General features: G+C 45.6%; 1 protein-coding gene across 2 annotated transcripts in view; it reads right to left on the reverse strand.

Moving 5' to 3' along the window:
* Positions 1–27,016, reverse strand: part of TSPAN18 (tetraspanin 18) — a 271,285-nt gene that overhangs the window by 29,107 nt on the left and 215,162 nt on the right. For both annotated transcript variants that reach the window (XM_054972549.1, XM_054972550.1), the window contains 3 exons: positions 20,930–21,022; positions 18,552–18,746; positions 4,269–4,343 (listed from right to left, as the gene is read on the reverse strand). In XM_054972549.1, the coding sequence (XP_054828524.1) occupies positions 4,269–4,343; positions 18,552–18,746; positions 20,930–20,992 (333 nt within the window). In that variant the 5' untranslated portion in view covers positions 20,993–21,022. The remainder of the gene's footprint in view (positions 1–4,268; positions 4,344–18,551; positions 18,747–20,929; positions 21,023–27,016) is intronic.

The following is a 27,016-nucleotide window of genomic DNA, read 5'->3' on the forward strand; positions in this document are numbered from 1 at the left end:
TTGTGCTTAAAACCAGCCAGGTTAAGGCGGGGGTGGGCATTGCCACTTGCTGCACTCCTGATCCCAGCTGGCTGAATGGGGGTGGGCATTGCCACCTGCTCTGATCCTAATACCAACTGGGTTAAGGCAAGGGGTGGGTATTGCCACCTGCTCTGCTCCTATTACCAGCTGTGTTAAGGTGGGGGGGGGTGCATTGCCACCCGCTCAGCTGGGTTAAGGCGGGGTGTGGGCATTGCCAACTGCTCCGCTGCTGATACCAGCTGGGTTAAGGCAGGGGTTAGGCATTGCCACCTTCTCCGCTCCTAATACCAGCTGGGTTAAGGTGGGGAGAGGGAATTGCCACCTGCTCCACTCCTAATACCAACTGGTTTAAGGCAAGCAGTGGGCATTGCCACCTGCTCTGCTCCTAATACCAGCTGGGTTAAGGCGATGAGAGGCCATTGCCACCTTCTCTGCTCCTAATACCAGTTGTTAAGGTGGGGGTGGCCATTGCCACCTGCTCTGCTCCTAATACCAGCTGCATGAAGGCAAGGGGTGGCCATTGCCACCTCCTCCACTCCTAATATCAGCTGACTTAAGTTGGGTGGTGGGCATTGCCACCTACCTCACTCCTAATACCGGCTGGATAAAGGCAGGGGAGGGCATTGCCACCTGCTCCCATCTTGATCCCGGCCTGGGGTTCCCATTTTGGCATGTTTTCAGGAGGGGCATGGTGCCTTGCCTAGGTTTTCCTCTGTGGCAGCGCCCTCTGGTGGTGCACCAGGGTATAAACTGAGTTGTCTGAAATACGCTTACACAATTATATAGTAAGATGAGACCACACCTATAAAGTGAAGTTTATGCTACTTTGTAGGCCCATATATAAAATTTTGTTTGGATAAGGTAGCTATGATTATGACTTGGGGGAGGATACAGGGCCAAGCTACAAGTGACAAATGATACAGGTTGGACACTTGTCAGCTTCCCTCAAGTTTTGATGGGAAATGTAGGCATCCTGGTTTTACAGCTTGGCTCTCTGACTGCTGCCCAATGAACTTTTCAACTGTCACTTGTCCAACATTCCACCAAGCTGCCTACATTTCCCATCAAAACTTGAGGGAAGCTGACAAGTGTCCAACCTGTGTCATTCATCACTTGTAGCCTGGCCGACAGATAATAAAAAGTTCTCTTGTTCCGACCAGGAAATCAATTTATTTCCAATATAATCCCAAGTAAATTTATTTTATTTATGTAATTTATTGTCTGCCTTTCTCACTGAGACTCAAGGCAGATGGATAGTGTGAGTCTGTACAGTCAATTTCAAAGATGTTTCAATGAACAATGTAATAGGGTATATAAATTCAAATTTGCAAAAATGTAAAACCAGCAGAAATCCAATACAGAATTGAAGAAATGCTGAACAGAACATAAACAATTCTAAGACTGACATATTACACAACATAGAAATTACCCAGTAGGATCATACATACAGCAAAAGACAGCACATAGTAATAAAGTCTGTACTCCCTACCTCTTTACTGATTCATCTCTTCGATCCCAGTTCCTTACATTAAATTACATTATTAAACTAGAATTCTACTATTAAAGTAGAATTCTGAGTAGACCTGACACTGTAAAGGTCCGTTCAGTCCATCATTAAGTTAATAATAATAATAAAAATTTATATACCGCCCTTCAGGATGACTTAACACCCACTCAGAGCTGTTTACAAAGTATGCCATTATTAACCCTACAATAGCAAACACCCTGTGAGGTGGGTGGGGCTGAGAGACCTCCTAGAAGCGGTGACTGACCCAAGGTCACCCAGCTGGCTTCAAGTGGAGGAGTGGGGAATCAAACCCGGTTCTCCAGATTAGAGTCCCACACTCTTAACCAGTACACCATGCTGGATCTCCAATGGCTGCTTGATGCCTCTGGGAAACTTACACTGCAAAACTCACTACACAAATGTATGCTATCTGCTCTAGGAGTTTGCAATAGCACCTTTATAACTAATTGTCAACTTCTAAAAATATTACTGAATTAAGAGCAGACCTTCTGTTTACATGCCATCAGTTTAGCCTGGGCCCAAACTGCTGCTTCTCTAGTGAAGTTCTCTTCCTGGCCCTTTGAGTAGCTCCTTTGCTTTTCTGCCATCCTTTGCTTATTTTTAGAATACATACAGAATGCAAAAAACTAAAGATGTAGATTAATGACAGGAACTGTCAAAATAAATACAAGGCAAAATATACAACCAAGCTAAATAAAATAGAAGGAAACCCAAACCACTAGAAATGATACAATGGACAATAGAGAAAGGCAAGAGAGGCCATGCAAGGACATGCTAGCTTGCATAGGCCATGGAAGATGTGGACATGAATTTCAGTCTTTTGCTTGTGACAGTGAATTAAGTTACAACAAATGTTCAGTGATGAGTTTCTTCTCATTTTTGTCCCCCTCAACCATGGGATTCACAAAAAGAATCACCTGACCACTTTAACAGGTAGCTCTCAGGACTGAGTCAAAACAAGAAGTGCACATGAAACATGGCTAAGAACAATTTTGTAACAAAAATATTTAATACAATAAGAACAGCATAACATATCAGTCATATAATCTATTTACATGTACAATTTGAACATACTGGTTTGTAGTGCAATCCCAAGCAGAGTTATAGCCTTCTGAACCCATTGAATTCAATGGAGATAGATCAAGATTGTGTAGCCATGTTGATCTATCTGTAGCAGTAGAAAAGAGCAAGAGTCCAAGTAGCACCTACAAGACTAACAAAATTTGTGGTAGGGCATTTGCTTTCATGAGTCACAGCTCACTTCCTCAGTTAGTAGACGGTAACTCATGAAAGCAAATGCCCTACCACAAATTTTGTTAGTCTTGTAGGTGCTACTCTTGCTCTTTTCTACTGAAGTAAATGGTGTGACTCTGTTTAGGAATGCAGGTGTCAATTAAAATCTTATATGCTATCTATGTACCCTCATATTTGCATGGTTCAGTCTTTGAGAAAGGCATATGCTACTAGCAGGATGAAGCAGATTAATATTCCTGTATTAAATGTTGCTATTTTGTTGCAATGTGGTTATTAGCTGTGCTTCAGGTGCACTTCTGATTTCCAGCTTCCAGCTCCTCCCCTTGATGCTGTAACTTTCTGGACTGGACTGCCAGCAAATAAATATGGTTGTTACACTGTGGAAAGCAGAAACTAGTCAATCCTTAGGGAAGGATTGTCTGCTTTCTGTTTTTCTTTTTTAAGTACTCCCCCTTGACCCATTTACTCTTAAAAAAAATTCTGCTGAAAAATATTCTATTACCTTTTCAAAGCTTTATTTTTCACTGTAGATAGAACTATAAGTGAATTTGAATAATTCTGAAAAATATCAAGGAGTGGAAAACCTCAAATACTTCCTGTTTATCAGACTGGGACCAGAGAAATGTACATGTCCTCTTGGAATATGCAACAATTTTTATCCAGACATGTTGTCCTATCAGAGCTCATTACACTTTAAAGCTCTGAAGATGCTGAGGAGAGATGTGTGTGACAGATCTATGAAGCAAGATATATATTATAGATTCTTCATACTAGCACTTCGAACCACACAAGCATTTGCAATACACTTTTATTTCCTTACACACTGAGGGCCAAGCTACACATGACGAATGACACTTGAACGGCAAGTGGATTGAGTGGAGGGCAAGTGAACAGGGAGAAATACACTTGCTGTTCAAGTGTCATTCGTCATGTGTAGTTTGGCCCTGAGTGTTTTAACCTGCTCTGAGTCTGCAATTCAAGTGTTTTTTTTTTTAAATTAACTCTTTGTTGTTTAGAAAAATGTTTCCTGCTGCCATGTTTATTTTAAATTGTATGTTTCTTAAAGAATATGTTTCTTTGTAAGTCAGTTCAGGTACTATTTCTTTTTTTTGAAAAGTAGAGTGCAAAGGTTATAAAGAAATCAATACATCTCTCCAGTAATTTTTAATTTTGTTCCTGATCTGTGAATTTGAATGTGGATGAATTTTCCCTTTTTTGTAAAAGAAAAACTGTCTGTCTTCATAAAGCTTTTAACTCTGAAAACATTTAGTAGTTACGTTATCTCTCCTATACATAACCATCTACTTGACACAACTTGGGTCTGTTTACATTCAGTGGGTTGCTGCAAATTCCTCAGGCCAAGAGAAGTAACATGAACATATAAACTACAACTTAAAAATATATCTGAACCAAAATCTGTAGGATGCTACAGAGCTTCTAATCATGTCAACATCGTAATACTTACATTTTCTCTAAAGATAAAAGCCAGGATTGCAGCTGAGAGTTCTGCCAGGAAGATTAGCAAAATAAACATGAAGAACTGAAAGAGAAAATGGAAAGGCAGACTAATCATTGAGTGTGTACAGCAAACAGCTGGGACAGAATCTCTCCAAATAATCAAATTGATAAGGCAAGCTGCATAAGGAATGTTTCTTCTTCACTTAGACAAGAAATCTACAACTATAGTAGAACAAATTTGCCAAATCAGAAAAAACATTAAATCAGAAAAAAACATTGAGAGCAGTGCCAGGCTGCAAGGAGAGCTTTACTTTATGAACTGTTCATACCATTGATCACATGCACTATTCCTGATTCCCAGTGCCGGATTTATGTATAGGCTAAGTAGGCTGAAGCCTAGGGCCTCTAAATCTAGGGGGCCTCCACAGCCCTGCCCCCCCCCCCAAGCGGGCAGTCTCCCCTCTCCCAAAATTGCAAACCCAAGACTTCATGCGAGGGCAGGGGCCGGCAACTCGGGCCCAGCAACTATGAGACTCAGGGCCAGCCAGTGGGGCCCAATTTGAAACTTTGGGGCCCATCTTTATATTTATGTTTTTTTAATTTTATATTTCAATTTATATACTGCCCATCCTCAGGGGCTCTGGGTGGTGAACAAGTTAAAATCAATAAAAACAAGAAAACAACAATGCTAAAATCAACATACAAAACAATAATGAAATAAATTAATGAAGTGCAATGGTGGGGAGAATCCCCCCACCCCAAAGGTGGGAGGCCGACATGGCACCGCCCCCTTCAACCACCGAATGCCTGGCAGAACAGCTCTGTCTTACAGGCCCGGTGGAATGATAATATGTCCCTCTGGGCCCGGGTCTCCATTGACAGAGCGTTCCACCAGGCTGGGGCCAGGACTGAAAAGGCCCTGACCCTGGTTGAAGCGAGGCAGGCTTCCTTAGGGCTGGGGACCACCAGTAAACATTTATCCGCTGATCGAAGCGGTCTCCAGGAAACATACAGGGAGAGGCGGTCCCGAAGATATGCCAGTCCCAACCCACTCAGGGCTTTAAAGGTAAGAACCAATACCTTGAACCTGATTTGGAATTCAACCGGAAGCCAGTGCAGCTGGCGCAGGACAGGTGTGATATGTGACTGGTAGGATATACCAGTCAGGACCCGCGCTGCCACATTCTGGACCAGTTGTAGTTTCTGGATCAGGCCCAGGGGTAGCCCAGCATAGAGTGAGTTACAGTAATCTAGCCTGGAGGTGACTGTTGCATGGGTCACTGTAGCCAGGTCCTGGGGTATTAGGTAGGGGAAAGTTGCCTGATCTGACGAAGATGGAAAAATGCAGACTTGGCAACCGCCGTGACCTGGGCCTCCATCGACAGGGAGGCATCCAGGTGCACGCCCAGACTCTTCACCACTGGCAAAGTTGCCAGTGGTGTCCTATCCAGGGCAGGGAGCTGGATCCCAACTTCTGGCAGCCCCCGTCCCAGCTGCAGGACCTCTGTCTTCACTGGGTTCAGTTTCAGCCTGCTCTATTTCAACTATGCCATCACAGCCTCCAGAGCTCTGGCCAGATTGTCTGGGGCCGTGTCTGGCCGGCCGTCCATCAACAGAAAAAGCTGGGTGTCATCCGCGTATTGATGACAGCCCAGCCCAAACCTCCGTGCCAACTGGGTGAGGGGGCGCATGTAGATGTTAAATAACATCAGGGAGAGTATCGCCCCTTGCGGAACCCCACAAACCAAAGGGTGATGGGGTGATAGATCTCCCCTGAGTGCCACCCTCTGTCCCCGATCCTGGAGAAAGGAGACCAGCCACTGTAAGGCTGTCCCCCTAATCCCTACGTCGGCGAGGCGGCTGGCCAACAAATCATAGTTGACCGTGTCAAACGCTGCTGTGAGATCGAGTAACACAAGCAGTGCCGACCCACCTCGATCCAGGTGCCTGTAAAGGTCATCTGTGAGGGCAACCAAGGCCATCTCCATCCCATGGCCAGGACGGAAGCCAGACTTGAATGGGTCCAGGACTTGAATTTTTTTTGTGTGGCCCAGTTCACAGCCAAAGTCTGCAGAATCTTAGAGATATAAATAAAATCCATCTAGATTGCCCTGGTGCGGGGGCCCCCTTAGGAGCAGCCTGCGGGGCCCAATTTGGCCAAATTGCTCCAATTGCCTTAAGGCCAGCCCTGATGAGACTGTGCAGGGGTCGGACTGACAAGCCCTGTCCCTTCTAGGTCCCTGGTGCCACTATTCAGAGTACAGACTCCAGGACTCCAGAGCCAGCAGCCCAGAGTCAACAACCAGCTGCACAGCCTTCCCCAGCTCAAGGGTCAGGTCAGTAGTGGTATGTGCTGCACTTTAATCAGTGGGAGAGTGCGAGTGGGGGGCCAGCTAGGGCAGATAGACCAGGCAAGCAAGCTCTCCCAAGTCCCCTCCATTGCTTCCCTCCTCCTTGGCTTGAACAGAGCAAGGCAAGCACATGTGACTGGCACTGGCCTCACCCCTCCCGGCAGGGAAGTCTATCTTTCACACTTCACAGAGCCCTGCCTGCAACATGCACTTGCAACCCCTTTCTCAGAACTTCTTGGATATGAAAAGAAATATTGATGGTGTCAATTGTCATGCCAATAAATCCAAACAATACTGCTTCATACATTAATAATAGATAAATTGTTCTAAAGCCATTGCAGAATCTACATATTTATTTTATATAACATTTTTTGGCAGTTGGCTCTTTTAAAGGGCTAGTATTGATAGTTGGATGGGAGAGCCTGGTGTTTGCTGCTGCTGGAATTATTAGATGAGAAATTATAGTTAATTATTAACCTATGTTTTTGCATCATTTTCAAGCCTCCTAAATGGACATGTCTTGGAGAAAATTATTTTGAATCCTTTTGGCAATTTTGGGAGTTTATAAACTTTTGAAAATGTTTAGAATGGAAAATGATGTTGTGCTATAGGGTTGGCTTGTTGGATGTGACAGAATAGACTCCATCTTGTGTTTGCTTTAATTTAGGTTGTTTAGTTAAGTTAAAATGGCCACCCGCCCTGGGAAGTTCGGCAAAACTCCAGGGTAGGCCTACAAATCCCAGATGCCTCTATGGCCAAAAAGTGCAGGAAAGCCAGGAGGCAGAGTAAGAAGATATAAATGCTCCAGCTTGTCCGGGGTCAGCAGCCCAGCCCCCGGACTTGCTGGGAGGCAGCGGCGGGGGGCAGCCAGGAGACAGCAGTTCAACCGCTCTGGCTGGCAAACAGAGCCAGAACCTGCCTGTGCGAGGGGGAGGAGGCGAGGTTCCAAAGCCTCAGAAGGCTAGAGGGGGCAAGGGGAGGCCAGCTAGTCCCACCCCCCAGGGAGAAGACAGGAGGCTCAGCAAAGCAGAAAAAGGGGGCCAGGACAGCAGGATTAGGGACCCAGCAGTCACCCAAACAGAGCTCTTACCTGAAAAGAAGGAGCAGCAGCCCCAACAGCCCAGAGCCATGCCCCAGCCAGAGGACAGTAACCTAGCTCAGGAGATGCCAAGAGCAAAGCCCCTCCAGGTGGAGCTGCTGGAGGCACTCTGCTGGAAGAGCTGGGCAGCCAGCCAAGGGGCCACAGCTGGGCCTGCCTTCAGCAATCAGCTCAGCCAGAGAGGCCTGGCAGCCTGCCCCGGGGGGGGGGGGGGGTGTTGCAGCTGGACCTGCCTTCGGCAATCAACAGAGTCAGGGAGGCTTGACAGCCAGCGAACAAGCCTCAGCTGGTGCTGGTCAGTGGAGCCAGATCAGCTACCCCAGCTGCAACTGCTTGGGGCAGCCCAGAACCAGGCTGGAAGAAGGGCGGGGCAGAGAAAGGAAGCCCTATAAAGGATGGCTGGGAAGAGCTCTGGGGTGGTGGATGTGAGTAAGCAGTGATGGTGTGTGGGGGGGGGGGAGCAGTGTGACAGCAGAGGCTTGGAGGAGAGTTCTGGGAGAAGGAGATGACAGAGGGCGCAGGGGGTGAGCAGGCCAGGTTGAGCAGGCCAGGTTGAGCAGGCCAGCGAGTGGACTGAGAGGGAGTCTGGGTGATGTATACCGCCCCTCCTTCCACAGAGCAGGGTCCTGCAGCATCCCTGGCACCCCTCTGATGTCAGGACCGGCGCCCCGCCCAGTGGCAGCAATGGCGAGCCCTGACACAGCTAGCCTGGGAGGGGGGGGGGTCGTCCTGCAACCCTCAGAGAGGCCAGGAGGCTTTTGCTGCAGATTGCCCACAGGCAGAGAGAGGCCTTGGGGATCAGGGAAGGCAGCAGTGAGAAGGGATCCTCGGAGGGATCCAGAACTACCTGTAGAAGGCAGGAGGCCAGGCTGCAGGTTGGTAACTGAACCTCATCCCAAGGGAAATAAGTCTAGGGATCAGTTCAGGAACAGAGGAACTGTGTTTTGTCTTATTCTATTTGTGCCCGGTGGTGTTTTCTTTTCTGTGTTTGATTTAAAGTGCCTTTTTGTGTTTAAAATCCTGTTACGTGTAAATAGTCAATAAAATCTTTGTTTTTTGTTTAAAACCCCAGTCTGGTGCTCTGACCACGGAGTTTCCCCCGGTCTGCCTGCTACCTGTGCCTTAAGAAGGGTCCTGGGAGGGGAAAAGCCCAAAAATATGCAGGTGCCAAACTGAATTCTGTAAACCTTCAGCAGCAATCATCTATACCTTGTGCCAATAGCCACTGATGGACCTCTGATCCATGTATTTATCCAGTTGAAGATTAATTTTAATTTTTAGATTCTAATCTGAGCATGAGTAAAAGATTTGAAAGTGGTGCTAGCGAGCACAAGAGACAGAGACTTGAAAATGCTATGGTAATGAAGTTAAGACCAATCACTGCTTTCATGCATCAACCACTCATTGAAGCAACAAGAGCCAACAGTGAAGCTATCCAGCCTGAGCCAACTACTAGCATGCAACCAGACAAAAACCTCCCTGAAAGAGAAACAGCGAAGCAGGATGTGGAACAGCAAGCTGATTATGAGGAAGCAGCCATGATGCTGGCTCAAACTGAAAATATGGAACTAATTCAAGAGTCACTTACTGGACAGGGAGAGCCTAAAGAGCCACAAAAAATAATGTAAATAGTCAGATTTTGCAGTTCACACCTAGTAAGATAGGCCAAGTCCAAAGTGTTCCAGATGCAGATAAAGATAATGCCAAACATAGATCTACTGTAACAGATGTTGATTTGTGGTCAGAATTATCACATGAGGAAGTATCCTATTGGGTAGAGAGGGGTCCCTCTCAAGTTCTGCATCATTGTGGACCATTTTCAAATTCCAAGCGAGTGTACAAAAAGCCGTCCAGGTTTTGCACAAAAGCTCTTTTTTATTCAACAAAAGCAAATGGGGAAGCATATAGCTGAGAATGGCTTGTATATTCTCCCTCAAAAGGCCGGATTTATTGCTTTGTTTGTAAACTCTTTCCAAACCTTGCATCTTCATCCACAGCTTTAGCTACTGAAGGGTTTGATGACTGGCAAAACCCCCATCTTATCCAAACTCATGAAAACTCAGAGAAGCATAGGAATGCCATGTTGGCCTACCTATCAAGGAAGCGAGGGCAATAAAGCATTTTATCCTAAACTTATCTCTTCAAGAAAGTGCATCTAAGGCATCAGGTGCACTTCTGTCATTTCTTTGCCATTCCCTTATTCTTTGTCTCCTTGTTTTGTAGTTAACATTTGGCAAGGTGGCTTTTGCTTGTTTCTCAAGCTCATCAAAATCTACTCTAATTTTCCTTAAAAAATCCAGAAGTGAACTGTACAAACTTGCACAGGAACTCAATAACAGGCCTGATTTCTGAAGGGCTTTGCTGACCTTGTGAAAATGACCTAGCACACAGGTCCAAAAATGCAACATAAACACAAATTCCAGTTCTTCCATTTTCTGAAAAAGATTGTTAGCTTGAAGCCTGGTCTCCCCCTTCCCATTAATGTCAGAGTACAAATGACTGAGGGCATCAGTGATAGCACTGTAACTTTCCAGAACAGCTTCTGTGGCTTTTGCGTGTTCATCCCACCTAGTGTCTGACAAATATTTAGGCACTTTAGACTGAGGTGGCAAAAATGATTTTAGAACTGCCCATCTCTTTGTGGAGGATGAAAAGACGGTATAAATTTCATTGATAATGCCAAAACAGTTCACTGCATCAAGGCAGCAATCCACAGCTGAACGGCCCACCAGATTTAAAGAGTGACCTGCACATGGAATAAATCTTGCAAATTGGTTTTTTTCCGATGATTTTTTGCTGCATACCATTGTACTTATCAGCCATGTTGGCAGCATTGTCATAAGACTGCCCGCGGCATTTTCTAAAGTCAGTTTCAAGTTCAGTAGTGAAATAGTTGAACAATAAATCAGCCATGCTTTCTCCTGAGTGGTCTTTTAGCTCAAGGAAAGTTAAAAATCTCTCAGTTGGCAAACCATCTTCAGGTGACACATATCTGATAACTAAAGTCAACTGATCAGTATGTGAAATATCAGGAGTGGAATCTACTGAAAAGCTGAAATATCCAGCCTGCCTCACATCAGCCTGAAATGCATCCTTAACTTTGTTTGCCATGAGTTGAATAATTTCCTCACGTATAGTTTTTGACAAATAAGAGGGATTGCCTGATCTATAATGTCCGTACCAATTGATATGAACAAGTAAAAAATGGATCAAATTTTGCCACTAGTTCTAAAAGACCAAGATAATGGTCATTATTTGGAGATCCAAAGTGTTCGTTGTCTCCTCTGAATGGTAAGCTTCATTCTACAAGAGTGCATATTACAGCAATAATTCTCTCCATGACATGCCATCAGTACTGCTGTTCTGCTTTTATTTGTTCCTCTAGCTTGGAAGTTAACATTTCCTATATTAGATGCACTTGAAGTCAATTTAAAAAGAAGAAGTACTGTGTACAGTGATGTTGCACAATTGTTTTCCATTCTTGCTAATCTGACAGCATCTAATCAAGAAATTCAGCAAGGTGTTGAACTGTTGATGGAAGCAGTCCCAGAAGATATTGAATGGAAACTTATTGATGAACTTTTGCACTTTCACCTGTACGTGAGACAAAGCCATAGGCTTACAGAAGAGCACTCTGTCTCATACAGACCTTTATCAAATTATATACAAGGAAAAAATTCAGATGGCCTTTCCTAATGTGGAAGCTATTTCTTAGCTTTATGGTCACTAACTGCTCGGGAGAGAGGAGTTTTCGACTCAAAAGAATTAAAAATAAATTAAGGGCCACGATGTCTCAAGAGAGGTTGTCCGCACTGAGCATTCTGTACATTGAAAGTGACAAACTTAGACAAACAAATTTTGATGAAGTTTTGGCTGATTTTGCTCTGAGGAAGGCTAGAAAAAAACATTTTTAGTCTTACTGTATTTGATGGTTGTAGTTTACTTCTTAATACGTATTTTAAAACTGCCTGTTTAATGACAACATAAAGTTGATTCTAAAAGTGCCACACTGTCAGGTAATCATGATCATATTATTTACACTTCCCAGGCAATATAATTTGTAAACTCAAGGTTTTTTTTTTAAGAATAACATTACAACTTCATTTTCCTAAAAATTAATGCTTATTCCACAAAAGGTTTACAAAGTTCAGTTACTGCAAAAGGTTTTCAGTGTTAATTTTAACATTTATGCATTTTTTTAGAATCACTATGGTATTTAACAATAATATCTTATGTCCTTTAGAGGAGAAATTGTGAATTGCAGATTTTTAAATACCCGTCATCATCCTTGGCTTCACTCAATTTTGTTTATAACTCTCTTCCATTTTCTTCTAATCATGAGGGTGGGGGATTGGGAGGGGCCTCACAAGTGGAGTAGCCTAGGGCCTCTCTTCATCTAAATCTGGCTCTGCTGATTCCTGATTCCTGGTTTAGAGTTACCCAAGCCTGCTCTACTCTTCTGTGATAACAGTCCAAGCATTGCTGACAACCCTCTCAACTGTTCTGCATTGTGTGATGTGATTTGGTCAGGGCCAGTATTAGCATATGGCAAAGTGGGGCAGCTGCCAGGGCTTGTGGCTTCTCATGAGGCCCACTGCTGCTGACTCCCTGCTCACACGTCCTCTGATGCCTGCACTCACACCCTTCCACACTGTCTTTGGCACTTCTGCTCTCAGGTGTATATGCTGCCTACCACTTCTGAAGAAGGGCATGTGGGCGATGCATAAAGCATCAGCATTTCTGGTGGACATGGCAGTGGCACTCCTACTTGCACCCACCTCCCAGAACCATCAGGGAAAGGGCATGCAGGAAATGTAGACAGCTGGGATTGTAGATGGTGGGAGAGCTCATGAGTGTGCTAGGGAAGGACACAAAAGCAGGAGGCAGAATGTGGGTGAGAGGGCAAGAAGGGGAGCCTAGAAATGGGCATGAGGAAGCCCCTGAGCACTCTCTGGCTAGGCCCCCACTGAAACCTGGAATCAGCCCTGGATTTGGCAAAGCTGACCCTTCTAATGCCAATGATGTGGATAAATGTGGCAAAATGGATCTTCTCCCCTCCACCTTTCTTACAGGAAAGTGATGACTGTGGAAGTTCGTTCCAAGGCTTTTCCAATGATAACTATTGAGCTCCACAACAGCTATCTATGGAGGTCTGGCCTGACTGCTTTATTCACCAACTATGTAAAATGATCTCTTTCAAGAGGGCTTTTATTAATTAATTTAATTTAATCTATACCTCACCCTCCCCACGAATGGGCTCAGGGAGGCTCACAGCATGCACACAGTACAATAAGTTAATTATAAAAAACTATAAAATCAGAAGTAATTTAACAACAATCATTAAAATAGTTCAGATGCCATCTATGTATAGGCCACTTAAATAAACAATCAGCAGCTGCATATGAGCCATATTAGCATGTGGGCATACACACGGCAGAGGGCAGTCACGGAAAAGGTGGTGGTCTTAGATGGAAGGATGAAAGGACACTCGCTGGTCCTCAGCCAAAGGCCTGGCGGAACATCTCCACTTTAATCTAAACCACACATACACAATCAGTTATTGGGTTAATATTCAGGTATGGTGTTAGAATTCTGGCTTATATTAGGATTTTAAGATTTTAGGATAATTGAAATTTTAGTTGTATAATGATGATACAAGAATTTTTTTAAAGTAAACCATTCTGAGTTTGCTGTGAGATGAAGAAAGGTGGTAATGAAGTGTTTTGATAAATCTTAATATATAGAAGGCAAACCATGTTGCCGACGATTCACTTTTTATCCACGCACGGGTGCACTCCGGGATACAAAGTCAGTTGTTGGCAATGGATTTATATGGCCGCCAGAGCCCAGAGATGGAGTCCGCACCCAGGGACTCAGCCAGGGACCAGGAAGAAGAAATCAGCGGAGCTGCACTGGTCCCTCCTGGGCCTTGGCCACTGCTCCTGGTGCAAGGAGGAAATATTCTGGCCCGAGTGGCTGCTGGAGCAGCCAGCAGAGCCGCACCAGTCCCTCCTGAGCCTTGGCCACTAGTCCCAATGCAAGGAGGAGAGGCACTGGCCCGACTGGCTGCTGGAGCAGCTAGCAGAGCCACACAGGTCCCTCCTGGGCCTTGGCCACTGACCCCAGTGCAAGGAGGAGGTGCCGGCCCAAGCAGCTGCCGGAGCAGCCAGCAGAGCTGCACCAGTCCCTCTGGGACCTCGGTCGCCAGTCTCAATGCAAGGAGGAGAGGCACTACCTTGAGCAGATGCTGGAACAGCCAGCGGAGCCATGTCAGTTCCTCCAGATACTTGGCCACCGGTCCCAGTGCAAGGAGGAGAGGCGCTGGCCTGAGCAGCTACCGGAGCAGCCAGCGGAGCCATGCCAGTCCCTCCAGGGACTCAGCCACTGGTCTCAGTTCAAGGAGGAGAGACGCTGGCCTGAGTGGCTGCTGGAGCAGTCAGCAGAGCCATGCCAGTCCCTCTGGGACCTTGGTTGACAGTCCTGGTGCAAGGAGGAGAGACACCAGCCTGTGCAGCTGCCTGAGCAGCCAGTGGAGCCACGCCAGTCCCTCCAAGGCTTCAGCTGCCAGTCCCAGCACAAGGAGGAGAAGCACCAGCCTGAGTGACTGCTGAGCAGCCAGTGGAGCCATGCCAGTCCCTCTGGGGCCTCGGCCACCAGCCTACACAACGCCAGGGATGGCGCAGGCCACCCCAAGGGTGGCAGGGCCAAGCGTGCAGCCAGGGCACCAGATTTTCTGGAGCCCATTGTTTATATAACAGGCTTGGTTGCTAGTAAAATAATAAAGTTCATAATTTTCCTTGTTTTTCTTGCTCTTAGGTTCCCTTTTCATGATCATTTTGGAGAACTCCCTGATAAGGATGTACACTCAGATATATTTGGTCTGAATATATACCTGAAATATATCTTATTGGTATTGTCCAGATATATTTAGTTATCCAGATTGATATTCTGGATTATCAACAATACTAGAATCCTGATCACAAATATTTCCAGAAATATGCAGGAATATTGGGGGATATATATAGAGTCACCATTTTTAAAATTCCAAGCTTTCCTCCCCACCTCTGCATTTTACAGGTTTTCTGGGCAATGGGAGGGACAGGGGAGTGAGGCAGTTCTCTCAGGCAAATGAGATCACACATCACTGCCTGCCCCGCTAAGATTTTTTGGAGTTCTACTGGTGGTGTGTGTTTGGCTGCTTGGGTCTGTCTATGTTTTGGTTACTTCTGCTGACTGTCTGGGAAGATCCTCTTCTTGTTTTGTTCCAGTACTTGAGTGGTATATACTTTGTTTTACAATATTATTTGAATTACTGTTCCAAGTTTCCCTCTTTTTTTGGACTGGTGGGTTGTAGTATGATAGGAAAGAGAGCCTTTGTTTTCTGTTTGGTTCTTTTTAGGAAAAGTTTCCTTTGGTTTTATTTTGTGCTGTTTTGAATTTAAAAGCTCTTACAGGTTTTTTTGGTGCCTCTCTTTTCTCTCTTGGCTTGTTCACACTTTAAATTTTAAAGGCTTGTGCTTTGGAGAGGAGGTTCCAGGTTGTTCCTGTTTTTAAACATTCAATTCCCTTGAAATTGGGGTGTGTGTGTGTGTGTGGGGGGGGTCTTTAGTGAATCAGCAGTACTAGGTCCCCTGCAGTTTTGGTGCCATTTGGTTGAAAAACAGCCACCCCTGCACCTCATCCCAAAGTCCCCCATAGGAAATAATGGAACCAAAATAATCCAGGAATCTGAGAAAAAACCCAAATCCTGAAATGGTATAGGGGGAACCAAATATTCCAAATACCTGTTTTCATGCCCTTCCTGAATCTGAATTATACTGGTTTTTTTTAGGTGCACATCTCTACTCCCTGCCCTTCCTTTTGAAATGAAGATTTTCTGCAATGTTTACTTTGAACAATTGCTTTCTGTGGCTCATTTCATCCTGGAAATAATGCAATAACCTGGATATCAGAAGGGCAAGTCAGGGGGAAAACAGAGAAAGCAGCACTTGTGTCACCTTTTTTTGCTTTGCTGTTCAGCCTATTGCGAGGCTGCAACTGAAAGCAATCAGTACACATGCAGCCTCCCGATCAAGCAAATAACACCCCCCTGGAGGTCCCCGAGCCATTTTGGCTGCCAAAAATGGCACGAGGAGAGGAAGACAGGAATACCTCCTCCATCTCTGCTGCTGTTCTGATCAGTATTGGGCCTGCCTGTGATAGGAGTTGCCACTGGGACTTACAATTGCAGTATAGCTGCAAGTTCCTATAGCAAATACGTGGAAAAGGAACATCTAGTTATGTTATGGTTTGGACTGCCGATTCCCTTACAAACTTACCCAACCATTATGGTCATGTTCTGAGCCTCCCTCCCTTCTGAGATTAGGTGGGTGGCAACCTAGGAGAGGGGCTTCTTAGTCATGGCATCAAGACCCTGGAACTTTTCCCCCAGAGAGTCTTGTCTGTTCCCTTCTGATGCCGTGTTCCACCAGGAGATGAAGACTTTTTTGTTTCCATCTGCCATTTCCTCTGTGATTCTTCCTTCCTGCCCTATGTTTTAATAGTTGGTTTATATTCTTGCATATATACATTTTACTTTCAGTTTTAATTGTTTTAAGGATGTGCTTTTGTTTGGTTTTAATGATTTTTAAGATGTCTTTATTATGTAGGTTTTTAATCTGTCAGTTGTTTTGGTGGCCCTGAGGGCAAAAGAGTAGGCTATAAATTTTGTAAATAAATAAATAGATAGTTTGGATCTAAGTTTTGCAGCAGCTTTAATTTTTTCTAAACATTCAAAGTACAACTGCTACAGTACCTTTAAAGACTAGGGGCAGAACATAGGTTGATGCTTGCATAGCAGATCAAAGTCGACTGCAACATTTCTTATGAAAATATAACATGAAAAAGAATCCCTATACAGAAAGAAATTTGAGTTGAAAAGTCCCCTTGGGATGTTTCTTTCTTCTTTCTTGCCTGTGTTGCTTGGTTGCACTGAGTTTACACTCAAGCTAAAAACTTCAAGCATTCATTATGTATTACTGAAAAATCCCACTTAGGAAGACTCTGGATCATCTATTCTTGAAAACTTTGTAAAACTATTAGGATTTTAATCAAGCTGTGAAAATAACTTTTATTAACAAACACTCCATCCAAACCCATGAAGAAATAAGAAAATGGTTCCAGGCTGATCTTTCCATGACCCCCACAGTTTCTTGCCATAAATCACCTTTTGTGGTAGGAAAATTTACTTGGGAAGTCAGTATTCCTGGCCAAAGCCCTACTAGAAAATTATTTCATATCCTTTTCCACTCCACTAGTCCCAATGCAAGGAGGAGAGGCACTGGCCTGACTGGCTGCTGGAGCAGCTAGCAGAGCCACACAGGTCCCTCCTGGGCCTTGGCCACTGACCCCAGTATATAGGGGTTAGAAGAGAAAAGTAGTTTGGGTTCCCAGATTCAACTAATATAGCGAATGAAAGGTTTAGTTACTAGACACATCTCCTGATACATATAAAGGAGGAAAATCTGGGAAAGATAAAGAAAGGGCAGGAGGCAAGCAAAAACACAGTAACATTACATATCAACAGTTTAGCTACAGCTCTTCTTTGGGTTTATATGGATGCAAGGTACTGAACATTATAGTGAATTCATTTTCTACTTCACACTTTGTTTAGACTTACATCAAGATGCAATATATGGAATTTAGCCATTCTAGAGGTGTGGGCCTTAACTATTAGAGCCAGATTTCTCACCTTTGAGAAGCTGCTATTGAGAAAAAGCTGATGAAGAGGAACTCCTTTGATCATTGAACTTACTACACATGCAGCATGTACTAAATATTTATTGTTGTTGCTGAATGAGATGTACAAAGCTGGAGGAGGGGAGACACCCATGGTAGATAATGCATAAAATGCTTACACAGGTTTTGTTCCAGCTTTGATTAAATTAAAAGTTGTTATTAGTCAGTGTCAGGGATCAGAGGCCACCCTGGACTTGGCACTAGGGAACTTGGTGCCATCCATTCCCCATGTGGAGCAACTTAAAGCAAAATGGGCCCATGCAACCCCCACTTCCCAGCCTCAAAAGCAGTGGGAGCTTCTGCCATGATCAGGAGACAAGAAGCAAAGGGTTGGCCTGGTGGTCAGCAATGGACCTCCTCCACTGCAGAGAGCACTGCTTGGGGAGTGACATCATCTTCTGGCACTGCCACAACAGGGGCAGTGCCAGGACAGGAAGCAGTTTTGTAGGAATTATAGACCACTCCCCAGGTCCCAACAACAGCCAGAGGCAGAGATGCAAGTCAAGCTCATAGAACGTAGGTGGGGCCAGAGCCCCCACGAACTAATGGCCCATAAGAAAATCACCCAAGAAACAATGCCACACTAGGTAGTCACCAGAAGCCAACACCTCACCAGAGAATCACTCTGGCTCAAGCCAATAAGGGGCAGGGCTCAGGAGGTGTTACAACCTCTTATCCAGATGATGAGCCAAGCTGTCAGGACAGGACACAGGAGCTGGGGCTAAGCACTAGGGAAATAAAAAAGAACTGTTGAAAAGATTGTCTAAAATATAAAATGCTTTCTAAAAATGGTTATCAGCCAGCGTTCCATACTCAATACTAGCAGTTCTTGAAGAAAGATAATTGCAGTGTATCTAGGTAAAATTTGCTTTAAGCAATGGCAAAAGGCAATTCTTTCAGCTTGCATACAGATCAGAATGTTTATAACCAGGCAAAAATGGTTTGTAGTCAAATAAAGTGATTGGCCAAGTAATATGGTTTTCTGTACCGGTGTCATCTTAACCATACAGAGTGTACAAAAGAAAACCAAATACAAGAGGTGGAAAAGGCCAGTTATGCTTACAAAGAGAAGCAGGCATTTGTTCTCACGGATGGCTCCACAGCACCCAAGGAAGCCTAGCAGGAAGAGCATTGCTCCCATGGCCAGCATGATGTACGCCCCAGTGAAGAGCAGAGGATTAGTAGCTACTATCTCTCGAAATCCAGTGGGATCCACTATGACCCAGATTCCAACTCCTAGTAGACATGTACCACCCAGCTGCCATAAAAAAAACAAGGAAAGAAAAAGTTAGAAACAAAATGACTTCTATCCTCCAGCTCTAAGTCTTAATCAGATCTAAATGCTGCATTATGGCAATTGTTCTCGGTGATACAAGCTTATTCAGTTATGCAACTTTCCCCATTTATGTTTCATTATTGAAAATATTTATAGAAGGAAGCATCAATTCTTTCACAATAGCTTAATTATTGTAGTTATAACTCTTCCTATTTATTGCATCAGCCCTCCTCTTCAGCTGTTGTAAACCTAGTTCATTAGCTTAAAGTGAGGAATACCTGAAGTGACCCAGGAAAGCATTACAACAGAGGGCACAACATTACACCCTCAGAGACACAGACTTCACCTTCTCAAAGCTTCTTTTCCCGTTGGCCTATGAAAAGGGGCTGTAGCTGGGTCACAACCCTTAGTTTTACAAGGCATTCCTCTTTATTTTATTCATTAAAACATTTATATCCTGTCTTTCCATGTGGTTCAAGGCACTTACAGTAAGTTAAAAACATCTCCAGTTGAAACCAAAATAAAATCAAACCTCAAGTCTTTCTCTCTTTCTGCTTTAAAAGATGTGTGCCGTTCACACCCCATGAAAAGCCCTGGCAAACAAGCAAGGCTTTCAGCTTCAGGGAGTTCATTCCACAGAGCAGAAGCCATGATGGAGAAAGCCCAAGCTCTGGCTGATCCCAGATGGGCATCCTAAGTGGTGGGACAGCCAACAGATGGCTGCCTGAGGACTGTAGTAGGCACACAGGGGCATATCGAAGGAGACTGGCCTTCAAATATGTGGGTCTAGATCGTGAAGGGCTTTAAAGACCATGATCAGCACCTTGAATTGAACACAGAAACAAACTGGCAGTCAATGTAATTGTTTCAAAATGGGCAACAACAGTCAGGCTGCAGCAATCTGGATCAATCAATTGATGTAATCCAAAGTCAAAGCTACAGAAACGTAGATCAGCATAGCCAGGTTGGCTGAATCTATGTAAGCAAGAGCTCTAGATACAGCTGATAGAAGGCACTCCTAGGGCCAAGCTACAAGTGACGAATGACACTTGAACGGCAAGTGGATTGAGTGGAGTGCAAGTGAACAGGGAGAAATACACTTGCCGTTCAAGTGTCATTCGTCACTTGTAGCTTCGCCCCTAGCCACCATGCCAACCTGCTTTTCAAAAAGCAAGGCAGGGTCTATTAGCACCCCCACACTCTTAACCTGCTCTGAGAAAACCAACTTCACTTCCAGAATATCAGCCTTCCAAACCAGCATTACCTCAGTCTTGTCTGGATTCTGTTTCAACTTTTTCTGCCTTAGCCACCAGATCACAGCCTCAAAGCTCTGGTTCATAACCAAGAGGGATGCATCTAGAGGCTTGGATAATGAAATATATAACTGGGTGTCATCTGTATATTGATGATATCCAACCCCACAGCTCTGGGTGATCTCATCCAGCAGCCTCATAAGAACATATGTGAGAGAACAGAACCCTGTGGCAGTCCATAAGACAAATCCAACCCAGTTGCTTCTGCACCTCTAGTGGAGACTGTTTGGGTCTGATGAAACAGAAAAGAAGGAAACCACCAACAGGCTATGCTTTTAGCACCAACTCCATATTCAAGCTGATGAATAATAATGGAATGGTCAACTGTGTCAAAGGCTGATGAAAGATCTAACAGTATCAGTAGGGAAGATTGTTTCTTGTCCAGCTTTAAGCAAAGATCATCCACCAAAGCAACTAAAGCCATCTTGGTACCAAACTCAGGCTGGAAACGAAACCTCATAAATGATGCACTTTCTAGCATGTGGGCTTAAAACACCATATGCCACTAGTTTGGCACTATTACTGATGGTTATAGTTTTTTGGTCTAGTAGTGATCAACATAGTGGTTGATATCACTATAGCATGCTGACTTCTCATGCCTCCTAATAAAAAACACTACGGTTGTGGGGGAGGGTGCACTAAGAAGCTAGAACTCTAATTACTCAAAGGTATGCTCACAGGCCATATTCAGTGATACAGCCTCCTCTCATATCCCCCACCAACAAACGTACCAACATTTCAGACACTGTATATGAAGCTTAATGGCTACCCTGAATTGCTGCTCTGCAAAAATACAGCTGGTTCTGATAATCCAAAGAACACTTACGTGTTTAAAAACTGGAGAATACTTACAAATATGAAGAAATTGAAGACAAACATCAGGTACTTCATGCAGCTCAAACAATCTCCTTCCATGGCTGCAGAGGCTGCACAACCAGGTCAATCCTGCAAAATATCAACAGTCCATTAGCACATTCTCCTTCTACCTCTGTAGCCTTCCCCTCCTCTTCCTTTCAAGACCCTGTGGAATTAATTAGAAAGAAACAGTAAATTTCCTACCTGAATGAAGCAGCACAACATAGGGTAACAGATAATGATTACCTCCAATTCCAGTCAGTTCTCTCCCTGGTGTGCCAGGACCAGAATAGAGGATGAGGAAAGGCTAATTGACCCATCATCTTGTTAAGAAGTGTCACCCCTCTCATGAGTTACAACTTTTCCTTTTACATAACAACCACTAAGCCCTACACTCACCTGTACATACAGTATGACCAACAGGAATTTTTCCAAAGGGTTATGCTTCTTTGTTGGACAAAGAGCATTATCAGCCCTGTAATTAGGGGAAACTCTTCACTAGCCCATTAACTCCTTTAGTTCTCATAACTGAAGTTCTCCTACTTCATTTCATGTTAGATATGTTAGGCTCCTAGTCAGAAGAAAGAGGTGGTGAGAAAAGGTATGTAAGAGTTGCCAAGTTGGAAACTTCTGTCTAACATGTATATCTTTGGAAGAAGGACAAGGTGAGGACAGGGTTATACCCACAGGCTATGTAGCCAATGCTAAATACTTTGCAAAAGAGAGGGTGTGTTAGGAGGAGCACCAGCACAGAAGGGCTGACAGTGCAGTTGACAAAGCTACAATCATGAAAATTGTGAAGGGAAAGTGAACCATATGAGCTTACAAATACGCTGCTTCGAGACTGAATCTAGTAATTTCTCAGTGAAAAGGTTCAGTCTTTAGCTAGTGTCTCACTTCCTACTCTACAGCTTTATGATGCAGACAAAGTTAATAAAAGAGGAAAACAGTGGGCTGCATCCAGTGCAAAATTTCCACTTGCCCTAGAACATTTGTGCAAGTAAAAGTGCCCCCTGCCAAAGACCATGGCAGCCACTTGCAGTAAGTCATACTCACTTGCATTTCTGCTTGCAGATGATCTGATCAATCAATTTCTGATCATTATAATGTATAGATACAAAACCCGCTTGCACAACATCTCGCGCAAGTGGAACTACAATAAGTACACATGTGATGAATACAAACCTTTTCTGGACCGCAAGAAGAAATGCAGAGTATTGTTCTATAAATCAACAACAGTGATAACCTGGTATCCAGGATTTAAGATTGAGCTCCCAGCTATTACATCTCTAGACTTTGGGTCCTGTTGTCCCTCTGCTGTATATAACTATATGATTTTAGAAATTAGATTTGCAGTCTCTTTTTCATATAATACTTGAGTGGCAATGACCAATGACATTACTTTTTTTAATAAAGCCTCAGAATTTCAATATCTTTGGAAACAAGTATCCTGTTTTGTTTGTTGAGCTGTCATTCTACAATTCAAATTTCCTGGTGAAAGGGAAGTATCTTCATACTGGCAACTACCTACAAGCTGTAACCACTGATTTAAAAAGTCAATCTGGTCATGTTACCAAAGATGCTTGCCTGAAACTAAAGATCTCCCAATGATAAAACAGTTTGAATTTATCTAGGTTTATTTCTAAACGAAATGGGTTGATTTCAAAAAAGAAAAGGAAAAGAAAGAAGTTGTAGAAACTTTCATTCTAGGTTGAGAGAGGAGATACATTTTGCAATTTTTATACCGGTACGGAGATTGACACAGACACATGAAGCTGCCTTATACCAGATCAAACTATTGGTCCATTAGAGCCAGAATGGTCTACTCAGACTGGCAGCAGATCTTTGGCAGAGGTCTTTCACATCACCTACTACTTCATCCTTTAAACTGGGGATACCAGGGATTGGACCTGGGACCTTCTGCCACTGAGCCACAGCTAGAACACGACAGGGCAGGACAGCAGAAGGATGCTTTAAAGTCCCATTTATAATTAAAGGAAAGATGAAGATTCCTGATTTGCTATAGGGGCAGAAATCAAAACAATATAGGACAATATCAGCCCATTCGTATTTCTGGAAGCAGGAAGGATTTTCTAAAAACTCTTCATATAAAGAAACACATTTTAACCTTGTAAAAACAGACCTCTTAAACCAGATGGATAAGAAAGACATTAGAAATGGGCATAAGCATACAGTGGGGAGGCGGTGGGACCAGATAAGTCAAAAACTGTGGCTGTGGCTAGTTGGCCACCATATGAGGGGAAAGACCGACTCCGTAAGGCAAGGGAGATGGGGGTCTAGGAGGGACAAGAAATTGGTGTGCTGGGAGTATAACCAGGGCAAGTGTCAGCGGACTCGATGGAAGTTCGATCACTTTTGTGAGTCTTGCTCTGGTCCGCACCCCCGCGTATCTTGCCTTCGACAGGGTTCATCGCAACAGCCCTTTCGCGGGGGCCGGCCCAGCACTGCAGGCGTCCGCAAGGATGGGGGCTCCGCCAGCTCCGGCCAGCCTGCATCCGGGGGAAAGCAGTGAGGGGATGATGGTTATGGCCATTGCCCCTTCCCCCATCCGTACTGAAGCTCTTCAGCGACTCTTGGACGAGTATCCCAATAGGGTCGCAGCAGAATACCTATGGGTGGGGTTCACTTCAGGTTTTAGGATCCCTTTTACTGGCCCCAGGGTCTCCACAACTTCGGGCAACCTCAAGTCCACTACGGACATGCCTGACGTTGTTGCAAAAAAGTTGGATAAGGAGATTGTGGCGGGGTGGGTGGCAGGGCCTTTTGCCCCGCCTCCGCTTCCCAACCTCCGTGTTTCTCCCCTGGGGGTGGTCCCCAAGAAGACCGCTGGTGAATACCGCCTTATTAACCATCTGTCTTATCCGAAGGGTTCCTCAGTCAATGATTTCATACCGCCGGAATTGTGCTCGGTTCGGTATGCCTCCTTAGACCACGCTGTCCGCTTGGTGCGTTCCTGCGGCACGGGGGCCCTCATGGCTAAGTGCGATGTACAGGCGGCCTTCAGGCTGCTGCCAGTGCACCCTGACGACTTCTGCCTATTAGGCTTCAAGTTTAGGGGTGCCTGGTACATCGACAAGGCTATGCCAATGGGGTGTTCCGTGGCATGTGCAGCGTTTGAAGCGTTCAGTACATTTCTGGAATGGGCTGCCAAGAGCCGCCTGGGATGCCCTCAGGTCACGCACTACCTGGACGATTTCCTTCTCGTTGGGCCACCTGGTGGGGCCACTTGTTCCCAGAGGTTGACGGGTTTTCAGGCATTAGCAAGTGAGCTGGGGGTCCCCCTGGCAGCTGAAAAAACGGAGGGTCCAACATCTCGGCTCACCTATTTGGGGATCGAGCTCGATTCCATCGAAGGGTGCTCCAGGCTTCCCCAGAGTAAGCTCCAAGCCTTGCAGGCATTGCTCCAGACCATACTTGCTCGTCGCAAGGTTATTCTGAAGGAGATGCAGTCCCTGCTGGGGCATCTCAATTTTGCTTGCAGGGTTGTTTCTCCTGGCCGCCCCTTCTGTGCCCGGGTAGCTTGAGCCATGTCCGGGGTTTCTTCACCATGTCATCATATCAGGCTTACCATGGGGATAAAGGAAGATCTTTGAGTGTGGCTGACCTTCCTGACCCACTATAATGGGGTGTCATTCTGGCAGGACAGCTGGGAAGTCTCCCCGGAGCTGCAGGTGCATTCTGATTCTGCGGGCAGTGCTGGCTTTGGAGTTTATCTCCGGGGCCGGTGGTGTGCTCAGCCTTGGCCCAGCAGCTGGAGCAGGTCCGGTTTGGTGAGGGACCTCACCTTTCTGGAGCTGTTCCCGATATTGGTGGCAGTCATCATATGGGTGGAACAATTCAGGAACAGAAGGGTGCTTTTCTGGTGTGACAATATGGCGGTGGTCAAGGTTTTGAACAGGCAGTCATTGCGCTCTGAGCGGGTAATGCGTTTGGTTCAACGGTTAGTTCTGGAGTGTCTGCTCAATAACATTTCTTTTTCTGTGAAGCATGTAGCAGGCACAGATAACAGTATCGCCAATGCCTTATCTCGCTTCCAGACAGAGCGGTTCTTGGCCTTGGCACCGGATGCACGCTGGGATCCAGACCCCTTCCCGGAGGATCTTTGGAGCCTTGGGAATGCTCCATAGTTCAGGGAGTATTGTCTTCAGTTGCCCCTTCTTCCTTACAGGCGTACCGCAGGGCTTTGGCTAATTTCTTGATGGTTTCCAGGCGCTGGGGTGGTTCTGGTTGCCTGCCTACCTCTGGAGGAATGGTTCTCCGTTACTTAGCACACCTCTGAAACCTGGGTTTGGCTCCCAGAACCATGAAGTGCCATTTGGCTGCCATTTCCTTTTTCAGCAAGGCACGGGGCTTTCCCGACCCCTGCACCTTGTTTGCAGCCAGAAGGGCCATAGAGGGGTGGAAGCGCTTGTCCCCGCCATCTCCAGACTGGCGACGTCCAATAATTCATCGAATCTTGGCCGTGCTTCTTGGGCAACTGGGCACTGTGTGTTACTCGAATTATGAAGCATGGCTATTCACAGCGGCTTTCACCTTGGCCTTTTTTGGGGCCTTCCAGGCAGGAGAGTTAGTGGCCAATTCCAAACGGGAGGTCGTCGGCAGGGCTTTGGGAATTAGAGATGTTACCCTGGGTAGCTCAGGTGTGGTCATCCACCTTCGGCAGTCTAAAACAGATCAGCGGGGGCGGGGGGCCCAGATTTCTTTAGGAGCTTTGGATTCCGGACCATGCCCAGTGCACGCGTTGTCCGTCTACTTGTCGGCTTGGCCACCTTTGGAGGGGTTGTTATTTATCCACCGGGATGGGACCCCCCTTTCACGGTTCCAATTTGTTAGGGTGCTCAAGGCCGCACTAGCAAATAGTGGGCTCCCAGCGCAGGAATTCAGAGCCCATTCCTTCCGAATTGGGGCTGCCACAATGGCTTCGCAACTGGGCTTTTCCCACGATCATGTGAAGGCGGTCGGCCGATGGAGTTCGAGCAGTTTTAGAGTGTACGTACACCTGGAACAGGTCCTTAACCCTTCTTCTTTATAGTTCTTTCAGGTCACAGGATGCAAGTTTGGATCATGGGCCACGGTATTGTCCATTGGGCTGCGGCTTATGTGAAGGCGTCTGGTTGGGGACATGACCTGGGCTTTGGGGAATCGGTGGCAGTTTCATGGTTCGGCTCGCGGGGAATGATCTGGAAGGAGCTGCTTCCTCTATTCCTGCGGCTTGTTCGACGCATGGGACCACCAGATGCGGTAGTTTTGCAGTTGGGGGAAAACGACCTTCCAAGGAGGACAAAGTTGGACCTGCAGCTGGACATTCTAAGAGACTTGGGAGTGTTGCAAGAGAGTTATCCCGATATGTTGGTGTTCTGGTCAACTTTACTGCAGCGGAGAGTATGGAGGGGGGCCCATGACAATGAGAGGGTGGATTTAGCTAGACGACGGTTGTCCAAGACAGTGGGGCAATTTGTAGTGGCAGCAGGGGGAGAAGTGATTAACCACCCGGAGCTATCTTTTCGGAGAGAGGCTCTCTATCGGCCAGATGGAGTACACCTGTCCAGCTGGGGCCAGGACATATGGTTGCAAGACATCCGGGATGCCTTGCTTTGTTGGTTGCAGCGTTAGGAGCTTTGGCGGGGAGACATTTCATGCCTCCAGTGGCGGTTTGTGCATAGGGCACCGATCCCGTTGGGTAAAACAGGGCCTGCTGGCACTGTTTCCCCATAGAGGGGGATCCCCATAAGGGATCTTGGACCAGGCTTTGCAGTGGGAAGCCCAGCTCGGGGGGCTGACAGAACAGGCCTGCGTCCAGGTGACGGGGGAGCCACGCAGAGGCGACCACCCAGTGTGACTCCCTTAACTGTCATCCTGTGGTTTTCCCCCTGCAGCAGGCGTGCTGCAAGGGTGAGGAGTCATCGGTGGGCAGGCAGGCCTGCCGATGCTGGGATCCGTGCCCTTACGCAGCCATAGCTCTTTAACTCTGTAACCAATAAAGTTGTGGCCAATATTTCTCCAAAAAACAAGCATCAGCGTGGTTTTTTCCTGCCTTACGAATCCCTGTCCTTAGGGATGGCA

This window comes from Eublepharis macularius, chromosome 2, assembly GCF_028583425.1.
Source record: "Eublepharis macularius isolate TG4126 chromosome 2, MPM_Emac_v1.0, whole genome shotgun sequence".
In the NCBI taxonomy this organism is placed as follows: domain Eukaryota; kingdom Metazoa; phylum Chordata; class Lepidosauria; order Squamata; family Eublepharidae; genus Eublepharis; species Eublepharis macularius.